The sequence below is a fragment of the Eucyclogobius newberryi genome, unplaced genomic scaffold, assembly GCF_026437365.1.
Source record: "Eucyclogobius newberryi isolate DKJ021-1_F unplaced genomic scaffold, fEucNew1.0.hap1 SCAF_21, whole genome shotgun sequence".
NCBI lineage: Eukaryota > Metazoa > Chordata > Actinopteri > Gobiiformes > Gobiidae > Eucyclogobius > Eucyclogobius newberryi.
In genome coordinates, this window is record NW_027315846.1 from 13,189,632 (window position 1) to 13,212,998 (window position 23,367).

Genomic DNA, 23,367 nt, shown 5'->3' on the forward strand with positions numbered 1-23,367 from the left:
TACAAGGCCGGAGCTGTCTCGGATATTTGGGTAAAATTCATGCTCCCACTCAGTGATGTTAATGAGGTGTGCGTGTGTTTCTGTGTGCAGGTGTCGAGCCGCGCCGCACTCGAGGGCAAAGGTCAGCTCAAGTTCACCTCGGGAAAATGGAGCCCGCATCACAACTGCAGCCAGCTCGCCACCGCCAACGACACGGCGATCCGCGGCTGGGACCTGCGCAGCATGAGGTGAGGGGTCTGGAGAACGCATTAGCCCAGATACAGGAGCTTTGTCCGCATTTGTGTTAAGGCCAGTTTTTCACCTCTAAAAAGTGATATGATGTCTTTGGAGTAACAATGCTCTATATAAAAAGGAAAAAGATAGTATAGCAATAAAGACACATATGGAAATGAAGCCCTTTAAGAGAAGAATTAAATAATGACTAATGTGTTTGTTTGGAGTTTTTTGACAAAGAAGATTATGGTTGTGTAAGAAAAGTTTAATGAGGCGATTCAACAGAAGTCTAAATTCTCAGCATTATCATCAGTTTTTCAATTATTCTTTTGTAATTCAATCAATTGTTATTATTTTTGTAATACATATTTTAGTCTATAATTTGTACCATTTTGCAAATGCCCATTATAATTTTGGTCCAGTACTTGTTGGCTGTTTGCAATTTTTTTAGGGATGGCCTTTTTCCTGATATCAAAAGTATGCCCCAAAGGTATCCATTCATTGTGTCCATGGCAGAAGTTTTGAGGCCCAAGCACATGTTGAATCAAGTTTTTAAAAACAAAATAACATGTGAAATGTATGTGAACCTTCGTTAAAAGTAACGAACCATAGTACTGTGTTATACGTCCCTGAGTCAACTTGTTCTTGTCCTTATTTGAGGTTATAGGACGCACATTTTCAATATTACTCTTTGCATTTTAACATAGAAAGCCAACAGAAATGTACTGTTTTTAACTTTTACATAACTCGTAAACGACTTTGTGAATGGTTATTGCGGAGCTGCCCAAAATACAATCCTTTTTCTGGTCTTCTCTGAGCAACTTTGATACTATTACTTGTATTTCACATGGCTATTATTTAGAAGGCAACCGGTTTGCATTCCTAAATATCTTCTCCTCTTTCATTGATTTTTATTTTTGTGAAATTCAAGTGGGTACACATTCTCCAGTTAATGAAACCACACGTGTTCTCTGATACGCGGCTGCCATCCAGAACAGTGCCAGGAAAGACATTTTTAAGACCATGTTGCATCGGGATTGAGGATTCAAAAAGAGCAACATGGGGCCTGTTTTCGCCACGCTTTGCCACTCGGTATTATGTTTGAACAGTGCTCATGTCCTACAGCTCCTGAAGTAAACCAGCAGGTGAAGGCTGACAGCTTTGACTCATGTTACCAGCCACTTCAGTACAAATGGGAAAGATTAACAATTTGAATGTGTTTAGAATATGCAATTACATGAAGATTTAGCGCACTAACAGCCTTCATAATATATGTTATTCTGACACTAATAAAAATGTCTGTAATGTAATCAGTTGTATTGCAAGATAGATGTAAGAAACTGTCTTACTGGGCTAAATAATGCATTTCATGTTGCCTTTTCATATTTTGTGGTTAATTTGTATAGCTAGTCTGGTCACATCTGATCAGTGTCTCGTCTTGTAGTGTTAAAAGATCTTGTAAAAATGTGAACAAGGAGGTTGCATGTTACTAAACAGAACAGGCACTGATTAAAAGAATGAAGGAAGACTTTGAAGAGCTAAGAGCAAACAAGGATAGCAAGTGATTTTAGATGCTGCTTAGGAATTAATCACATGAATAATATTTATTTACCGCTTGAAGTAGTCCATTTCCATTCTGAGTGAATGGTCCCCGGTTATAGTCCGTTACAGTTGTATAACGACAAAAATGTTAATGTGCTTCTTTGGACAATCTGCTTTTTTGGTAAAATTACCATCCTGTGATTCACCAATTTTCCGTTTAGTGAACGCTACGCTCAGTTTTCCACACCCACCCCTATTGGTCAGTGTCTGTAAGTGACTGACTGGTTGATTCAAACTCACAAACCCTTTGACACATCGCTGGTATTCACATGAAGGCATTTTCTTTATATTAATGTCAAATAGTGACGCACATGGCTCTTTATTACAATTTTTCTATGGATGAAATATTTTTGAATTAGAGGAAGACAGCACGTAACCGTCTGTTCTGGCTCCAACAAAAGATGTTTAATTTCTTATATTTATTTAATTTATTTTCCTGCTCAGTATGGTCGCTTTTTACCCCAAAGACATTGAAAAATGGTTTTCTTTCAAGATGTCATCAGACAAGCAAATGCATAAATACATATAAGTGCAATAATGGCATGGAGCAATCATATTCCATCCTCATTTTGTAATATCTCACATCAATCCTCCAAACAGTTTAATTAAAAAACACATAATACTCAACCACTTACAGTTGTTGATATGCTGCTTTCTTTGGCTGCACCGAGGCAAAATTGTCTGTGTGGAGCAGCTAAAGAGCTAACAGTCACTCCGAGTGGCTGGAGGAATCTCTTCTCTTCTTGTCCTGTTATGACACATTTCATTGGTACTCGAGGTCCGTCCATGAATCTAATCAAGTGTTTGTCTGCTTGTGATGAAGTGCCACGGCCTTTCGCTCCTCCTTGACACAAAGCGCGCGCAGAACCAGACATTAACCTTCTGTGTGCCGGTTATTGCCCTCACCCCTCCTCACCTCCACGTGCGTTTTTGTTTGTGTTTTTTCTAGGTATACGTGGTCAGCGAGGTCACCGTGTAGTTGCATACAAGGAATAATAATCACCCGGCTATCGATCGCCTGTGATAATGGCAAAGTGCTGGGGAGATTTAGAGGGGTAAGGGGAGAGGGAATATATTTACAAGATGCGTATCACACAAGCCCTCAGATAAGACAGTTGAATCATTGATACGGCTGCCTGTCAGAGCCATAACAAATTAAAGAGTTCCTGAGAGCTCCCATTTTGGCCATTCTTCCCCCGCTGTGCAGTTTTTTTGTAAGATGCAACAGCGCTGATTTGGCCGTGGGCGCTTACAGAAAGGAGGGGGCCTGGCACAAGGCTTGTTAGCAACACTACACAGCTTCATAGGAACAAAACCCAGCATTATTTGAAGAGATATTAGGAACCAGTAGAGGGAGCACTACGCTATTATTTTTTCCAAAGCATCAAATATATTCAAAAATAAATGTGACAATATTGGTGCGACTAAAGTAACCGTTCCTTTTGTTCGTACAACCTTGGCAGCCTATTCTTCAGTCAGTGCTGAAAATAGATTTAGATCAATGTGTCTCAATTGTTGTACACTAGCCTTTCTCTAGCTCCTCTGCAAGCTTAGTTTGGGGAAATTTAGAAATAATTGCATTCAAAATGTTTTGCTTCTACTGGGGTTAGTATTTATTGGGAAGTATTTAAGCCATGGTTCTACTTCCTTGTTAGTTCTGCCATAGACATTCCAAAAAAATGTCAAATTAGACTAATGGGAATGTATTTGGACTAGGTGGGAGCGATTCAAACAATATTATGTCAATCCAACAGAGACGTGTTAGGACATATCGTTAAACGTTTTAATGGAGATTTGATTTTCAGACAAATAATGCTAAATGTGTGTAGACTTAATCATAAAAGTGCAGAAATATCACCTTATATGCTTATTTGAAGGTTAACGCATTTTATTTTTTATCAGCTCTTTTTGTTGCATGTTTTACTATAAACTATATGTATTGCCCACCTCTAATGCTTCTCAGGATGGTCAGCGCAAATGCTTTTACTTCTTAAACTGTACTAAAAAGGGCAAATATTACAACTGAACTAAGTCCTCCTCTGTTTTAGTTTTGGCATTTTTCTCCATCGCAGGTGAACTGCTCTTTATTTATCTTTGTTACTGATGGAACAGAGTACACTGTGACCATCGATTGTCTAAATTGTAAATGAGTCATTGATGATGAAACATTTTATTGTTTCCAGGCGCTACGATTTTGACACCTTTTTGTTCAACATTGTTCACAAATGTACCACTTAACCCCTTATTGGTAAATACTGACCACTCAGACCTCGCTGATTTGTGCTGTCTGTCCAATATTCCTTTTATTAACACATCAAACAAACTACAATTATTTACTCACTCCCACCCACTGAGAGGTGCCATGGTTACCAGACATTCTGATGCACCCCTCTCGTGGCAGTGATTGCTAAGGTTTAGGCTCAGACTGAAAATGGGAGATGAGAGATTTCTTTCAAATGTTGTAGAATATATGTTACGCTCCGATAGCCTTGGGGTGAGTAGATGCAGTCTCAGTTGTCTCTTGTTGTTGCAGCAGTAAATGGAATAAACCTTGGGTTTTGGTGTAAGGTTTTTGAAAAGTTATTTTCAAATAGTGTGTGTGTGGGGGGTGGATGTGTGGGGGGTGTTTGAGTGTATGAAGCACGACAAGCTCAATTACAAGATCTGGTTGGGTCACTTATTTTTATGTTTTCCCATTCATCATAAAATTTACCTAATTAATCTAATTAGCAGTAATTTCAATATTTCTGAGATCAATATTCTACTTCAGCTTTCACTGCTGGATTTACCTTTTAATTTAATTGCTTTTACATCAGTTGTCCTTCAATCTTTCTTATCCAAGCTTTGGACTTGCCCAGGGTACAGTACATTACTTTATTTACGCATCTGTTACGATATCAAATTTTAAAGTTACAATTATTGTGGAAAAATAACAAAACCATTTGCCACAATTATATACATTTTTTTTTTTTAATGAAAAAAATTGTGACCTGAATTGAATCTGAATCCAAACCTTTTCAAAGTGTCTTCCTTGAGATGTGTTCCTGCCAAAATCATAGACTGGACTACTTTATTGATCCACAAGAGAATAAACACAAAATAGCAAGCTTCACTAGTCAATCTGCAAGCCATTAGACTGAGAAGTGACTGTGAAGTGGTACGAGCATGTCCCAGAAACTGTCATTAACATCAACGATGTGACCATCATGTGGGACTTGGCAGTGCACACACACATCGTACCGTTTCTGCAAATCGTTCTGATATAGTGCTCCTCAATAAGAAGGACAAACGCTGCCTGCTGATAGATGTTGCTTTGCCTGATGACCATAATATCAGGGTAAAAGAAGAAGCATTTTGAAACAAATTCATTCTTTTATCTATGTTTAATTCCTTCATTTTCAAAAGATATTTAAAAACACGTTTCTTCTGTTCATAAATGCAAATGGCTATTTACAGTTTTGACTTTTTTGAGTAGCTGACGGCACCTGACCCTTCCTGTCAGACTGTCAGACTGTAGCCGTTTGCCCCCGGTCTGGACCTCAGCGCTGTAATAGTGTTGAGCCTGTACATCCGCCCGGTCCTGTTGGTCCAGTTGGCGCGGCAGCTGTGTCATGGCAGCCTCTCAGTATGCGCCATTGCCTCCTCTTTTCCATACACACACTCACACACACACACTCACACTCACACACACACGCACACACAGACACACACACAGACACACACACAGACACACACACAGACACACACACACACACACACACGCGCACACACACACACACACTGAGGATATAACCTTAAAGATGTACCCCAGGTTTGTTCGGGGTCTGTGTCAGCCCCTGTTCTGGTATTGGGACAGGCAGAAGCAATCGCCTAGAGCTAGCTATGGAAGACCCCAGAGAGAAGCACGTCGCAACCCGTCTCCAGACGCACTCTAAAAACACAAAGATAACACTGCTTATGAAACATAGACGAAGCCCGCTCTACTTTGTTCTGATGTAATATGCAACATTATGTAAATTATAGAAAAGTCGGCACAGATATTGGGGACAGAAAGCACACTTTGAGAGGGAATCCAACACTTTTCAACATCTCCGTTTTTAATGTACCTTTGCTGTTGCATTATTTACATCCTAATCCCAGATGGAGTTGAAGCACCAGATTTTAAGGCGGGAGCTCTTGTATTAATGTTTTCAAAGAGGTCAGAACTTGAAAAAGCCATGCTCTTACGCAATATTTTAGAAATGATATGAATCTTAAAGTTGGAGGGATCAGCTCACTATCTAAAAGTATCCAGGGTTATAGTGAACTTGTCTACAAACTTAATTTGCATATTATCAGTGTCTTTGCTGGTGTGAATGTGCAAATGTGGGACAACGGATGGAAATCACGTGTATGTTCATTAACAGTAATTGTATTCATCATCAACGGATTGATTTATTTTTTTGTTACAGACATGCAACTGACCAGCAGAATAAATTGATTTATCAAAAATAAGGTTAAAATCTATCACAGTGAAAATGAAAAGGCAATAAATCTGCATTTTTATCAATTAACCCCCAGTGAAAATAAAATAAAGATACATTAACTTCAACTTAAAATCAGATTTTATAATAGATTTTACTGAAGATTTCCTCCTTTCATATAATGTGGGTTAGAGCAGACCAATAACTAGAAAAAATAAGCATAAAGATAAAAACTCTGCATGTGTTTATGTGACGAGACGAGGTTAAAAGCATTGTTCTGGGAAAGTGATTGATAACAGTTTTCATAATGTGTAGCATTAATACTGCTCGCATGAACTATATAAAGTTCACATGCGCACTAATAAGTGGGTGGGATGAACAGACCTCCGATGCCCACATGAGGATTTCTCTGGAGTGGGGCAAAATGAGTTAAGAAGAATGTATAGATGTTTAACACATTTATCCTCCACTTTATGCTTTAATCTTTTTTTAGATAGAACATTCCGATTTGGTCAATATGCTGAAATCTTTCATAAATCTATCTGAGCCTCTGACTTTACTCGCAGCTGCACAGAAAAGAACAAATGCACAACCAGCTGCACTAGTGTGGTTAATGACAAGGATTTCACATGTTTTACTCAGAACCTTGAACTACCTAGCCACATTTAAGGGAAATAAAGCTGGTTATATAAAATACTGATTTTAACCAAGGAGAGAAAGTCTGAACTATTGAAATTGAAATTGTTTAGGACCCCCGCTGCTCCGACACAATGATCAAAGTCCCAGCAACAGACAATACAGTTCATTATGGTGGAAACTGTACCACATGTGCAAGTGTCTGTGTATGAAACTCTCTTTGAGCGGTAATAACCATTCTGTCAGTAAGTCCAAAATGTCTTTGTAGAGAAATGATGAAAACCTGCATTGTGTTAGTTTGTAGGAAACCAGCTGTGTGTCATTGCTGGCACACCGGGAGCCCAAAGCCTTTGAATAATATTAGTCTAGCTAACAGGCATGTACTAGCCACTGGGCATGGGTGTGAGGGAGTGAGAGAACGGGAGAGAGAGCGAGAGAGAAAAGAGACAGAGAGAGGAAAAGGGCTGTCAGTGGAATAGTCTTACTCTGCATGTCTGTCAGCTCCCTCCTGGACCCTCTGTCCACAGCGAGGGGCACACACACCGGGTTGTAATAGCTGTCATGCCTGCGGCCATACCATGCACTGCAGGGTGCATGCTGCGGAGTCCGCTGCAGCGAAGCATGGACTTTCCACTCCTCCCCAATGTTGTGTGTATGTGAGAGAGGGACGGACTGCGGTGAAAAAACGGGAAACGAGTTGATTGATTGCGGTGCTATTTGCTCAGTTATAGGTTAAACACCAATTGCACAAAGACTATGACTAGCCAACGTCACCCCCAGGTCCAGACAGACGACCGTCACAACACCTGACCAAAGACTGCTTGTTATTCCTATACATCGCAGTGATGTGGCAGCCGCAGTGTGCCGTAATGATAGGGCAGCCAAGGTAAACCATTATTCAGGCGCCCTTTTCCGTCATATATTATTCACATATTCAAATTTACTTCCATTATGCAAAAAGTGTTGCCTATTAGAAGTATCATATTTCAAATTCAAATAGGAGCTATTATGCAAAAGGAGTCAGCTGATTTTGAAATGGTGGTATTCCATATGCCACTGTTGATTTGAGGGTGACCTTCTGAACCTCAGCACTGTCAAATCGATCATCGGTAACCTTTTCTCTAAACCCACCTCACCTCCTTCAGAGACACACAGCACACGGAGCGAGCGTCCCGCGGTAATGCTCATAATGATGTGTTCAAGACCTTCTGTAAAGGAAAATGAGTGTTGTGGCCAGCTGTACATTTGAGGATTGTGTCTTTTTTCAATTGGTTGAAATCATCAAATTATTGCATTTTGTTTATTAAGGTGAGACACTATGGGGATAGGAAAACAGCAATTTGAATCTTGAATGTGAGATTAAATTGTAATACAACTTTTTCATCATGTAATGTTTTCATAGAGATTTCATTTTAAACCGGACAAATGTATGGGTTTAAATTCCTTGATTCATTTTGTTGAGATATTAGATACAAAACCATTTACAGAGGGGATTTTGGCTTTATTATTTTGTTTTTGAGCAAACTGCATCTGATAGAAAATTGGCTGAAAATTTCATTTTGCCTTATTTTTTTATATTTAAAACTTGAATACATTAATTTCAGAATTAGATAACTTCCGTCAACATATTTTTAATTAAAAGTTTAGAACGTTTGTCTAAGGGGCGTCCCAATGGGACGAATATACATTTTCAAACAACAGCCTTTGAATTTACTATGTCCCATGCAAATGTATGGCTGTAAGTGGATTCAATGAAAAATGAAAGAAAAAAAACTAGGAGCAGATTTAGTTTTTTCCACATTAGAGCATAAAAGTTGAGAGAGCAAACTAACCAAAAAATAGTTTTGCTTGTAGAGTCTCGCCTTAAGCACCACATGGTCTAGTCAACGTTTTCCACGTGTTTGTTTAAAGGAATCAACGTTATGCTTTTTTAGGTACTTATAATAAACTATATCATAGGTAGATCATTATTTTACATTTTGTGCATTGTAAACTGCAATATTGATCTAAACAGTTTAATAAGCAGGAAACCTACATGTTTTTAATCACAACTAAGTACAGGGATGTGGGCGGGAATAGGGGGTAGGTGAAAACAAGCCTCAGTTTGCAGAACAACACAGGATTACATGCATGAATCAAACAAAATACAACTTTGAGTAAACTAATGATGAGGAAAATCTCTATTGTAACAATGTTAAAGGCTCATTGAAGTTGATTGCTCCTATTATGCCCCCCTTTAATGGCAGACTCCACGGTTTTAATTGTTGATGCAACATTTTGAAAGAATGTGATCATTTTAAGCATTTATACTTTTAAATGTAATATTTTTACCTTATACAACTAACTTTATTTCTTATTGCAATATCTGAATATGCTTATTATTATTATGGGACATAGATTTTCCAAAATAATCAGCCTCTCTTTGTTCTTTGGTAGACGAATTCTGGATGGGCATGACTCCTATTAACAGTTAGTCACGTCCTTGTTCACAGGTCTTCTCTTGAAGAAAACCTTCTGTAGCTTGTGTGTTTTGGTCTTAAACAATTTGCTGCATGGATATCTCTTGTTCTAAATGAAGATCTTTTTGCGGGTGTATCCTAATTATGCTCTCTGTATGCGGCCCACAGTCCAGCCCTCATCAGTGCAGCCCAAGCTACTGCCTACCTGCTCTTTCTCTGCCAACCCCCTCTGTGAGCTGGGCTTTAATTTTGATCAGCGATGAAATGATTGCTCTTCTTCTTTTTCTTTTTTTTTTTGCTCTTCCTCCCCGGCCCCCCTCCCTGCACACGGCTGTTGTCATAGAAACAGTGTATGTGTGCGCGTGAATGTGTGTGTGTGCGCGAGAGATTTATCACCAAGCCCAAAGTGTGTCTGTGATTGCTAAATGCATCCAACCTTTGTAGCTTTACCTAGATCTTCCACACAAAATGTTTGCGGAGGTGAATATTGAATCACTCATACTCAAAACTACTGAGATTTGTGTCTAATACTTTATATTTTAGAACTGCAGTTTTATCTGTATTTTTGCATTTGACTAAATATATTGAATATGCTAAATGTGATAAGTTTAGTTGTAAATATAAAAAGGCTTTTAGGCCAGAATCAAAACTTTTGTCTGGCCAAAGTGAACAAAGCACTGCATAGTTTCCATTAAAAGTTTGTTGTTGTTTCTTATTGAAACATTCTTAGTTAATGCATGTTTTTACTTTTATGTTCGTTAACTTAAATGCCTGTAAAGTATATTGAAATCAACACAGTTATACAAAACAACAGCACACTTTACATTGGTACATTTTTTTAATGATTAATTAATTTAATTATTATAAATATTATAATTTATTTAATTTCATTGACCTCACCATTTCCTATTTTGCCTATTCATCTAAGGCTACAGTTCTTACTTGAAAGTTGAAATGCATGATGAAATATTTTTCTGTTTGTGAATTTACTTATCATCCTCATCCTACTATTTCTATGTGTATTTGTCAGTGTATATTTGTATGTGTCTAACTTCTGGAAGCTAACAGTGTGTGTAATGAGTCCCCTGTCCCCTCATCACTCAGCCTCCTCCAAGGACGTCTGTGGACTGCGTGCAGGGGCTTACTGCGACCACTGCCCATAATCCCCGGCCCTTATACAAACATACATATAAAACGTCCCAAGTCCCTCCACTATTAGCTGGGCAAAAGGGACTGTACGCCTGCCCATGTGTGTTGGAATCGTTCAGAGACGCCAGAGAGCGAGAGAGAGAGAGAGAGGGAGAAAGAGACGGGGGAAGCAGCGAGACTAACCCAATTTCCTGCTCCATTTCCTCTTCACGGGCCGGGCATGTCCTATTCCACGGCGGGATGGGCGCAACACCGAGCACCCTACAGCCCCGGGTCACACCTTTTACCTGCGAGTCACACGCAGAGAACAAGCAGCGCTGTAAATAAATGATAGACTTCTCTTAAGGATTGCCCTCTTGACACACAAAGTGACAAAGATGACAAAACTGGATACAAATGAGACGATACTGTTGAGTCTCCTTGATATTTTGTGTGTCAGCCTGTGATCATTCCGCCTGTTGGAATTCAAAGTGCCACCTCGCCTCACAGCAAAAAGTCCTGGGTTTAACTCCTGTACGGTGTGGGTCCTTTCTTTTTCTTTCTTCATGTTCTCTCGTGTCTACGTAGGTTTCCTTTGAGTGCTCCGGTTTCCACCACTAAAAACATGTATGATAAGTGTCCCTGAAAACGATATATCTGGGACTATCCTGATTTAACACATGAATAAATAACTGAAATGTTTTGTATATCCTTGTACATATATTTCAGAATGTGCCAGACGTTATAATTACAACTGTAGTTCAGCTGCAGCATATGTATACAGTTGGCAAATGACAAAGTATGTCTCCAAAAGGTCGACTACTGTGTGTGTGTATGAGCAGTTTGCCAGAAAATATGCTAGAAATGTGAAGTAATATGTTACTGTATTTTGTAGTTGGCGCCCTATCTTCTATTAGGAATTTCATGATAACCAAGGAAAACTCTCCATATCAGTTTTGATACCACAATGATAATAAAAGGATTTTAGACTATAGTAATTTTCAAAACAGTATAAGTGTAGTTTCTTGTGGTTGTATACTAGTTCTGACATGTACTAAGACCTTACTAAATAAAAGCTATTCAGGAAAGGCCCAATTTTATTCTATTTATGTGATTTTTCATTATTGATACTTGTTCAAATGAGTATAGCTTTGATAGGCTTATGGTATCAATTGGTATCTTGCAATCAGTGTATTTTTAGTATTTTTCCCCCCAACTCAATAGGAAAGCTCATTCAAGTGTTTTTCTTTTTTTTCTCCTGGTTCCATTGACCACCACAGAGATTAATCCCAGAGTCTTAACCCTCTCACACGCTATCACACACTGAGACACAAAGTCACGGAGTCCCTGAAATTTTCTTGACCTAATTGAAGCCCAGCGGTCTGCCTCAGGTCATTCTCTTATACTTCCCCTTTATTTTAATGAGATTTTTAATTAGCATGTTAATTGCCTAACGTGATCAGCGGGGGTGACTATAGCTATAGCACTGATTTAGCTGCAGTTGGCATCCAGCTGGGCCACAACACTGAGGCGTTCCCCTCTACTGAACAGAGCCGAGCCAAACGGGGCTTAGCGGGGCTAGCCTGCAGAGGAAATGAGGAAAAACAAGCTCAACCCACTGTGGTTTTATGTTGCATTTATAGCCGCGACAAAGCTGTAGGTTTAATTAGTTTATCCAAATCACTTTCCATTCTGTGACCCTGATTGATGTGCTGCTCCTACTACTATTTTATTTTTAACTTGTCACCAATAGAAACCGCATAAGGTCTCTTACATTTTGTCAAACTTCAAAACATATTGATTTAAGATATCGTTAAATTCCTAATTTGACAAGAAAAATGGTTCACAAACCTGCTATGTAGCCTTTTTAGTAGTCATTTTTGTACTACACTGTACTGTATAATAGTGTTTCTATATTTCTATCAAACTGTGGTGCGTGTATTCTAGTGTTTACTTCATTTAGAGTACATTTTATTCATAGTTTTGCTTGGTTAATACTATAGTGGCAATGGTGTAGTCCTACTTAAGGTCCTGGTTCAGCCCTAATTTTTTACCTGAAACAATCCTTTTTTAGAACCATTGTGTCAGAAATGAAAATTAAAAGATTTTTCACAGATGGTATGATAGGCTTAGACAATGTAGTAAGTGCCACCTTTCTCTCATATCATTCTGTTAACCTCCCTCTCACGGAGACTCAAGGCTATGTGTGGTTACGAGGTTTGTCTTTATAATTTACCAGCGCCTGTGTCGCCTGCTTTATTGAGGCTGGCCTTCACTGACAGACACAGACAGAGAGCACTTTGATTTAGCCTGGGAATGTTCTCGCCCACGTGGACCTAGTGAATCATGCTCTACCTCGCTCATATCTCCTTTTTGTTGTTCTGCCATATTCCTCCTCTCCGTGGCTCTTATCGCCTCCACACCCGGCCACTACCTCCCCGTCTTATCGCGCCATCCCAATTTTCCCCTCTGCAATCAATCTACCCTTCATTGCCCCTCCTCTGTCTCCTCTGTCTGCTCCCAGTCAGATCTACTGTATCGAGAACGCCCATGGACAGCTGGTTCGTGACCTGGACTTCAATCCGAATCGGCAGTACTACCTGGCCAGCTGCGGGGACGACTGCAAGGTCAAGTTCTGGGACGTCCGCAACATCCAGGAGCCGGTCAAGACCCTAGAGGAGCACTCCCACTGGTGAGTTAGAGGTCGAACAAGGCAGGCTGGTCAAGTGACCGAGGGGCAAAGGGCGATGTTGGGCAGGGGATGTCCTTGAACTTTGGGTGCTCAACACTTGGACCTGCTCGTGTGATCTTTGCTACACACTGACACCAGACCCTGACTATTATTAGTATCTCACACCAGCGCTCTGACAAAACCATATATATAACTATTTGTGCCTCATTAATTGTTCGTCAACTGTTTCTCATCACAAAGCCCATGTTTACTACAGTTTCTAAACGATTAAGATCATACGGTTTGGGACACTCTTGTTTACAATAGGGATGTAAAGATGAATTGGTTAGTACATTTTTGTGATTATTCCGGTCATAGTCACAATATAATATTAAGAACTAAAAAATATATATATTGTAACTATTTTAAAAGCATCGCCGTTGTTGTTTTTTTTTTATTCGATCAATTGTCCAAAAATCTTATGTGATGAACTTTTTATCTGTCTTTTTTTGTCACATTTATTATATTTTGTAATTTCATAAAGCTGAAATAATGAGAAATTGAGGAATAGTGAGGTGTTAGACAATGGGAATGAAAGACAATTAAAGATGGTCTCATCAGCCGTGAATAACCATTAAATTGTGCGTTAAACGATAATCGTTACCATTTGATATGGTTTAATTTTGACCCTGAATAAACACACTCAATTGTCACAAATCACTAGCAAAACCTAATAAACAAAACCATACATAGATCTGAAAAGATAAATTGCGACGTGTGTATTTTTATTTGAGCAACCTGGTAATCAAAGTATTAACATGATTGAAGTTTTAAATACATCTACCAGTGAAGGATTTATGAATGTATTTCATTTCCAGTATGCCGACGGAATTCATCAAATGTTTTAGAATTTCCATTGGCATTATAGACATGTCGAATGTCTCACTCTAAACTTTCAAAGAATTATTCCTTAGGCACAAAGATTAAATTCTAACTCTGAAATCAACTTCATTCTCCTTAGAAATGCTGAAGATTGAATCATAATGTCAAACATCTCAACTTAAATACAGAAGTATGTTTTTCACAGCTTCAAAAAAAGATTGATTTCCACAAATTCACAGTATGGAGATATTCTTGATTTGTACCAACAGAGATGATAAGCAAATCAAACTCCTCTGCTCTCCTGTTGATTGGTTTCTGAATTTTATCAATAACCTCTTCACTCAGTGTAACTAATGAAAACCCCGTTTGTGGTGCCATGAATGCAGTACATACCACGTACCAGTATTAATTAAACAGCCAGGCTTATGTCAGTTTGGACTTAACCACTGTGGAACTCGGCTCTGTTTGTCCCGTGCTGGGATCCTTTCTGCGAGGCTTCAGGCAGTGCTTGGAGCTGAACACAGTGTACCGCATGAGCCCGGGTCATGCGAGTGGAGGTCCCTCGCTCGCTCCCTCGCTCCCTCGCTCACTCGCTCACTCCCTCTCTTTGTGTGAGCTGAATAATAATTTGTGTGATACCTACAAACCAAATTAGAAATCTGGGGGTAATAATGGACTCAGACTTGAACTTTAATAGCCACGTCAAATCAATAACATCAGCAGCTTTTTACCATCTAAAAAACATTGCCAAAATCAAAAATATAGTGTCAAAACCAGACTTAGAGAGACTTATCCATGTGTTTGTCTCCAGTAGATTAGACTACTGTAACGGCCTGCTCACTGGTCTCTCCAAACGAGTTGTAAAACAGCTGCAGTACATCCAGAACGCTGCTGCTCGGGTCCTGACTAGAACCAGGAAGTATGATCACATTAGTTCTGTTCTCAGGTCTCTGCACTGGCTCCCTGTGGCTCAGAGAATAGACTTTAAAGCAGCTCTGCTTGTGTACAAGTCTCTCCATGGCCTAGCACCAAAGTACATCTTGGATATGTTAGTGCCATATGAACCATCTCGGACTCTGAGGACCTCAGGGACCGGCCTCCTGCTGGTGCCAGAGTCAGGACTAAACATGGGGAATCTGCGTTTCAGTTTTATGCAGCTAAAATCTGGAACAGTCTTCCTGAAGATGTGAGACAGGCTTCTACTCTGACAATGTTCAAATCTAAGCTAAAAACAGTTTTGTTTAGCTGCGCATATGACTGAAAGGATTTTTTCTTTGCACTCTTCTCTTTTGTTTGTGATTTTATTAGTTTAGAAAATCAGTTGGATTGATAATTTTTAATTTAGTTAATTTTATTGTATTTCTGTAATTTCTTTGTGATTTGAATGCATTTTTCCTGCTGTGTGAAGCACTTTGAATTGCCTTGTGTATGAAATGTGCTCTACAAATAAACTTGCCTTGCCTTGCCTGAATGGATGATCAGCATGTCTACAAGGCAAACTGGCCCGTGCCGCTGCTTGCCTCACCTGATAACACTAGCACAGACGCACATACTTCCACACAAGAGCGGACCTTATCTCCAAAAGGACGATCGACTAGGCAAAACATATCCATAACTCTAGATAGCAGCAACAGATGGATCTTTTCAGATTGGAGATATTGTGTGTGTGTGTGTGTGTGGCTGTCTGTACACTGCCATCTAATCTGCTTTAGTGAAGGTCTTCGCTTTATCTTGTATATAGTAGTGAAGCATTTCCATAATGTCCGTGAATACAATGTTGCGGACTTATCTCCACTGTGTCACATACGTGCGGGTGTTTCCCTGTGCGTACATGTATTTGTGTGTTCTCATTTTTGGCCTCGGGCTGCCAGGGGTATTTTTTTAGCGGGGAAGCGGATTAAGAGAACGCGAGGGAATGGCGTGGCCGAGGCTGATTTTCTGTCAACAGGCTTGGTTATCCCTCAGCCTTCCCCCCACGAGGCATCCGGAACCGCAATCTGAGCTGCGCCCCGGGCTTCAGTGAGAGACGGGGAAATGGAGACAAAGGCATCCGCGGACAGAGCGCGAAGTAGAGGCAGTATTGACTGTCAGATGAAGGGAAAAGGGGAGCAGGTGGGATGGGAGTGAGGAGTGTTGCAGGTTAATGAAAAATGTTAAACAGTTGAGGATTTGAAGCCTAGCCCATTTCGGTGATTGATTGCTGTAGAATCCAATATTGGTCGATCTCAATTAATTGTGAAAAACGATCGTCTAATAACGAGGAAGGTTGACCGGTCAAAAACTAACCCCTGTGTCCTTGGGCAAGATACTTCACCCCATTATCGGAGTGATTGTCAAGAATGAGAGATATTGACCAAAATGAGGAAGATTCTTCCAATAATCAGATTATATTCATGCAATTCTTTAGAAATGTATTCAAATGTGCCTGTATTGCTTGAGATTTAAATGTTCTCAAAAAGTGATTGAATTGTAGATTTGCAGAAACATCACCGTACCATAACTTGTTCACTGTATGTCTTTTAATGGCTCATTTTGCATTAAATTTGCCTTAAAAAGTAGATAGTAATACTTTGATTGTAGTAAGAAGAGAACTTTTTATGCATAGAATTTTGGAATTACGCTTGTTCTCGTAATTGAGTAATCTTTTTGCCATTTAACTGTACTTTAATTAAATATGAATGTTCTTTCCACCACATACTGTACATATCTTCCACCTATAGTGATTGAATGTGACTAATCCTTTTGTTATTGCTCTCAAAGTATATTTAGTACTTTTCTGAAATTAGAAAAGTCAAGATTAATTGGTTTATAGATAATAGTCATAATTACTCCAAAGTAAACCTGGTCAATAACTGTACCATTCAGAAGCTTGCAGCGATGCATGGTGTCTGTAATTCTTCTCACAATAACCGTGACACTAAATGTTTATACTGTGACATTCCTACTCAAAACGATAGCCCTTAAAGCACCCCAAAACATAAAGGATAAAAAATAACCAGTATTGGCCATCAGATGAATAGGAAAACCGTACCACAGAAATGCAGGGACGATGGCAGCGTGGTGAGAGAGGTGAGCGTACACAATCGGGCGGTGGGGTTTTATGATAAAAATCACCAACTCATGTGAACTGAACCTCGGTGTAGTCTGCGCGCTCCCAAATCCCCATCATTGGCACGTGAACACACACCCAGATAGGCATATTTGGCTGTGAATTCCACTGTAAGAAGGCGGCATTTTCTGCATGACTTGTGTGGGCATGAGTGTGTGAACGGGAGATAGGCTTTCTCTGCATCGCTCTGTGTATGTTTCAGCATGGGTGGCCTCCCTTCCAGCCTCTATGGATAGGAATAAGCCGCTATGCCAAAGCCAGTCTTAAAGTCAATCGTTTTTGTGCCCTAAAATATTGGTTAAATTTAACATTATATACAATTAGAGTTGTGTTCTGTTTTTGACCTCTACAAGATGATGAAATTGTAGTTGATGTTATGTCAAATTTGTACAGCAAATATATTGTCCATCATGAGAAAACTGTTATCTCTTATTTTGGGCTTACAAAAATATATTGATTTGTTAAAAAGCAGCAAAAGAAATAATTATTCATAATTAATCCTTCTAAAAAGGATATCTAATGTCAAAAATCCGTTGCCAAATGTCGCTGCTTGCAAATCATCCCTGGAAATACATCAGCCAAAACAATATAAAAAGTAAACAAAAGGTCTGTGAATGAAGGTGGAATGGACGATTTTTTTCAGCAATTTTTTTATCATATTTCCTCGTGTCGTGGATAAATAATTTGTCCTGCCACGTATCAATCATAAAACGCACCTATCGCTCACCTGCAGCCACGTGCGGTTCGTCCCCACGTTTCTGCGTGCCTGAGCGCATGGATCTATCATAATATAGTTCCCTCAGTGTACGGGGCAAAATGAAGACGAAGAAAGAGAGTTCGAGCTGACGCAGAAGTAGACGGAAATCTACGGGAGACGAGAGATGCGATGCGATCCGTCGCGCTAATAAACAAACGCACGTGTGTGTTGTATCAGTCCACACGGGGGAGTGCGCATGCGCACTTCCGCCTGCATTCTCAAATTGCCGAAAAATCGTCCATTGCGCCTTTAAGATTAGGCTAACCGAAAATTCAATGAGGTGTGGTGACATAAAAACCATCTTGTTTGAAAGAATTCTGTGCTCAATTTTACAGTCCAGTCACTATTTGTGCAAAATTACAACCTCAAGACAAGCTTCAGAAGGAATTCAAAAACATAAAATCTGATGTTACTGGGAGAATAAAAAAAACAAAAAAATAAAAAAAGGGTATCAATTTTGTCAATATCGCTCTCTCCCTCATTTTTCAAGAATATATTTACTTGATTGTTTTTGCAGGGTTTGGAGTGTCCGCTACAACCACAGTCATGACCAGTTGGTGTTGACAGCCAGCAGTGACAGTCGGCTCATCCTCTCCAATATGGTGTCAATCTCCTCCGAGCCGTTTGGACACCTGGTGGATGACGAGGAGCTCAGCGAGGGAGAGGAAAACCACCAAGATGACAAGTAAGCACATCAAAAGCATTTTAAAGCATCCAAATTCTGCATCCAAGCCAGTCGAATCCAGTCGAACGGGTCCACAATCATTTCAAAGCCGCCCCGTTACATGTCTCGTTTTATCCAACAACGTTTTCTTCATCCAACTGTGATTTTCGGGTAACAGAATAATAACTAACAGATGCTTGGTTGAAAACATGTTGCAGAACTAATTATTAAGTCCTTTAGTCGTTGATGAATCGATCGATGCTGTCTTGGTCGACCACATTTTGTAGTCCACTATTATTATTTTATTTAGATTATTATTATTATTAGTATTATTATTATTATTATTATTATTATTATTATAGATTGTTAAGGATTTATTTGGAACAGCAGCAGAAAAGAGAAGGCATAGAGTGTGGGAGTGAATCATAAATTTAATCTTCCTCAGAACATCGTTATAGTTCATAGTTCTTTTGCCACTCTCTTGTTTTAGTCCATACATTTATTAGCAGGGCACGTTTTAGTCGACCCTACTAATTATGGTGGTCATACACAAACTGGCGTGTGCAAGTATTGCTCAAAGTTAACAAATTCTACCAAATAGACCACCCAAATAGCCCTCTATATTTTCACTATGCTCAATGGTGGTCCAAATTACCACAATATCATCTGTGCCGTTGCCACGTAGTGCTTTCCAAACTGTGCCTGTGTCCTCCTCCATCCTGGTCCCGTTCCCCCTCTCATCTGTAACGACCGGCTCTCAGGCTCGATGGCCCACACTCAACCACAATTATCAACTCTCCTTTCTAATGACAGCACTCGGGTTTGGTTTTAACCCCGCCACTATAGCCATCGACCCCACTTGTATACACGCTACAGGTCCACTCCACTGCGTCTGGACACTGCTTGCTCTGCTCTCATAAAACGTGAAGTATTTTCAAACTTTACATGTTTACTGTTGTAGTTTGGTGTGTTAATTAAATCTGTCATTTTTAAATTCGATTTTGAAGCCTAGTGGTGACTGATTATGTATGAATATAAAGAAGTCCACAACTACAATATCCTATACAGTGCATTCTAGTAATTCAGGTATTCAGCGCAGTCCTTCTCCATCCTAGCACCATCTTTGGAGACGTTTTGTTTCATTTTCTATCAGGTTTTTGTAATCACCAGTGTCTAGGCTCCAGGGGGAAGATCTCATACCCAGCTCTGCACCTCCTAAGCATGCTTTATTATTTCCTGCCAGGGTTGAAACGCCAACATTTTATCATTCTCCAGGTTGAAATGGCACACTGTTGGTCATTTCTGCCAGTCTGATATTCTAGGCAGCTTATTACTTTTGTTAACTTAATGTTTACAGGATGTGCTAGAATCATGGCTATAGCATTGCCAGCTTAAACTATTTGCTTTAAGCCTCACTCTTTACCCCATTTCAGGTCAAGTATTGTCCTGTCGTAAAAAAAAACTCTATAGGCAAGTGAAAAAAAAGCATGAATTTTAGTTATTTAAATTTGCAAACCTCTTGTGCTATTATACCCAGGCTCCATTAGTTAGAATCCAACTGGTTTTCAGTATTCTAGCTCTTCTTTTGGATGGAAAGGTGTCACACTATGCAACACTTTTGCTCATGGGCATCAGCAGGTGGTACCAATGTTTGAACTATTGAAATATCCCACAATTCTTCTTATTTCTTGATGTATCTGTAATGCAATATGCTTTCACAAACATTTCAACATTACGTAAAAGGAAACAGATTTGTTCTTATTTCTTGCCTCTGCTCTAGGGAGCAGCTATTGTCTGAGAGATGCGGTTAATGTGTCGAATAAATCCCAATATGTTTGTCAGCCCTGTCCCTCGGGAAGACTTAGAGCAGTGGATTTGGGAGTTCAGGGCCAGCAATAATGCTCCATCATAATTCTCAATTAAAGTAAGTTTATGTTAAGTTTATGTTGTAGCTCTGGGAGACAGCTGCGTGTCTGGTGAAAGCTGTGTAAAGTTGTGCATAAGCGGAGTAAACACCCCTTAGATGTCAACAGGTAATTGTGTGTGGGCTGTCCGCAGCACACAGATGGAGTAGTATCATAGTATTTATATAAACGTTTATTATAGCTACAAGGTGAAAAGTGTTAAAAATATAATATTTAACTGAAGAATGAATTTTCTAGCCTCAATCAACTCAGTTTAAGTTTGTGACGCCAATAAACCCGCTGTATGCTCTCAAATGTTAAGGCAGGTAACATACCACCTCTGTAGACACTCAATAAATGGCATATGCAACCATGGAAACGTGGTTCAGTCGGGGAAGTTCATTTTATCACAATAAATTGTTAGTAAAAGTAATGATGATTGCATTTCTTATTTCCTTGCTACAATGTCCCCATATTTGATTTAGGAACATCACACAGCCAGGACATGGCAGAGCTTAAATTTAATTTGATATTAATTTGCCCATAGTAAATTTGTAATGTTTTTGAGGTGAAAATTTGTATTTTCAGGAGTAAAGAGCCGCTAAAGGACAGTGTCGTGTCCACCTACGAGGAGCATGAGGACAGCGTGTATGCGGCCGAGTGGTCCTCAGCTGACCCCTGGCTCTTTGCTTCACTCAGCTACGATGGACGTCTGGTTATAAACAGGGTCCCACGGGCTCTCAAGTACAGAATACTGCTCTGAGAAAGGCAAGTAGACATTGAAATGAGCAGCATTTACCAGAGGACTTTTGAATTTGTGTTGCCTCAACCTTGACTCTGAAGTATTGAATTTTTCTGAATCAAGACTAAGATATGTATTTATTCATATCACTGGAGCAATTCCGAGACATTCAAGTTTTCTGTATTTGTTCGTAATCTTGATTAATGCCTAGTCTGCCAATACACCTTATATATCTTCTTGGTTTGGCTTGTTCCCAGCCAGTGGTTAAACACTAAACATGCAACACAGTGTAATGGGACCAAAACAGGAAACTTGTTGTTCAGTTCTGCTGTAAAGATGATTGGCACCGCTGTAAATCCTTTGTGTTAATAAAACTGTAATTTACTGTACACCTACATAATGGAAGTGAATGACTTTTCAGAGGAGACCCAAAATATAGTTCTTCACCATCAAACCTTCTGGAAAATGTTATGTTGGAACTAAATCAGTTATGAAAAAGCAATATACAGGCTCAACATTACAATGTAAATGTCTGTATACAGTACTGTTCCTTTACCTCAGTTGGGGTTAAATCGTTGAACTAAAACCCTTCTCATAAACCAACTTTGATTATTACGTTCTATTCTCATCATTCTCCCTTGTTCATATTTCATCTCTCGCTGATGCCCCTTCTCCCCTCCCCTCTCTCTACATCCAGTTTGCTGAAGCTGGTCGATACTGACAGCCCAGGCCTCTGTTATGGCAGACTGCTCTGACGGGACTTTTTAATTGCAGCTTGACTCTATGGATCACACATTCACACAATGGCGCAGCAGTGCCAAGAGAGCGCGTACGGGCCGGGCCACTTCATTAGATATGCCAGTGGAGCAGGCAGCACCAAGGCCTGAATACAGAGTGCGTTCCGCTATCTAATCAAAGAAACCGCTCGCACATTTATGGACGCACAAAGGCACACACACATGCGCACAGAGGCCTTGTTACCCCGAAGTCAATTACCAGGAGTAGGTTCAGAATGGCAAAGGAGATAGATGGAGAGTGCTGAAAAGGTAATCTCACCCATCTGGAAGCGCTGATGGTTGTCACGGATGCAGACATCGCACCTTTGCCGTCTCCGAGGCAGAGGAGAGGCGAGCTGGTAAGGTGAGCCATGTTAGAAGAATTACAAGTGAAAGGAGTTCTTGCCATCAAAACCACAAGGTAATAATGTATAGCTGCTGCAGCTGAGTCTAATTGCCATTTCTGATGGTTTCTCATAGGTTGCATTATACTGTATTATAGTCTCTGTCAAAACAGGAGATGACTGGTTGTGGTACAGAAACTTGGATAACTAGTAATTGCCCTTCATTTCTTCACTGTTTTCTGGTTACTGTTTAGGAAGGATGTAGCCCAAAGGCAAAAGTAAAAGAAAGTCTTATTTTTTGTTTTCTTTTATTTAAGATAAATAGACATTTTTTTGCCTGATAATTCAGGTGTTAGGTTGTTCAAAGCAACCTAACGGCAGCTCCTCTTACCGGTGAAGTCATTTCCGGCCTGGTTTGTCGCCCAGCTGTTGCTTTGTGTTTTGTTACACAGTCCCAACCACGTTTTTTTTCTTTTTTTTTTTAAGTTCTTTATCACATTTTAGTTGTGCTTTGAGCTCTTAACAAATAAAATGTCATGACTCACCACTGACTCACATGCATCTTTCCACCCTTAACATTGAGAATGCTGCGATGCCATCTGCATAAACTATACTAGGGTGTATAACGTGTAAAACCATAAGGATAATTTTCTTCTGCGAAATGACAAATCAACTGTTCTCTATAACATTGCATATCACTCAATTACCTACCACATTCTAATGCCAAACACAAATACATATGTATAGTGCTAATGTAAAATGTATATGTATATAAATCCCCATAGAGCTTTATGGTGACATCCGTAGAGCCGTGAATGTATGTGCCACAAATACAGTCATGCATAAAAGAATAAAGCAATTCTCACTCTCGGCTGTGCGAAACCAATATACAAAATATACATATTATACATTTTTTAAAAGCTTTTAATTATTAAGTATGCTCCACTGTGTGCGCTGTATGTTTGTCCCCAGTTTACTGAACGCGTTGGATCAATATTTCAGCAACTTAGAATTTCG

General features: G+C 39.6%; 1 protein-coding gene across 1 annotated transcript in view; it reads left to right on the top strand.

Annotated features, from left to right (window-relative positions):
- eipr1 (EARP complex and GARP complex interacting protein 1) overlaps nt 1-21,833 on the top strand; it is a 39,186-nt gene extending 17,353 nt beyond the window's left edge. The window contains exons 3-6 of the mRNA XM_072457954.1: nt 91-227; nt 13,026-13,193; nt 18,438-18,605; nt 21,077-21,833. Coding sequence (XP_072314055.1) covers nt 91-227; nt 13,026-13,193; nt 18,438-18,605; nt 21,077-21,251 — 648 coding nt within the window. The 3' untranslated portion in view covers nt 21,252-21,833. The remainder of the gene's footprint in view (nt 1-90; nt 228-13,025; nt 13,194-18,437; nt 18,606-21,076) is intronic.
- The last annotated feature ends 1,534 nt before the right edge of the window (nt 21,834-23,367 follow it).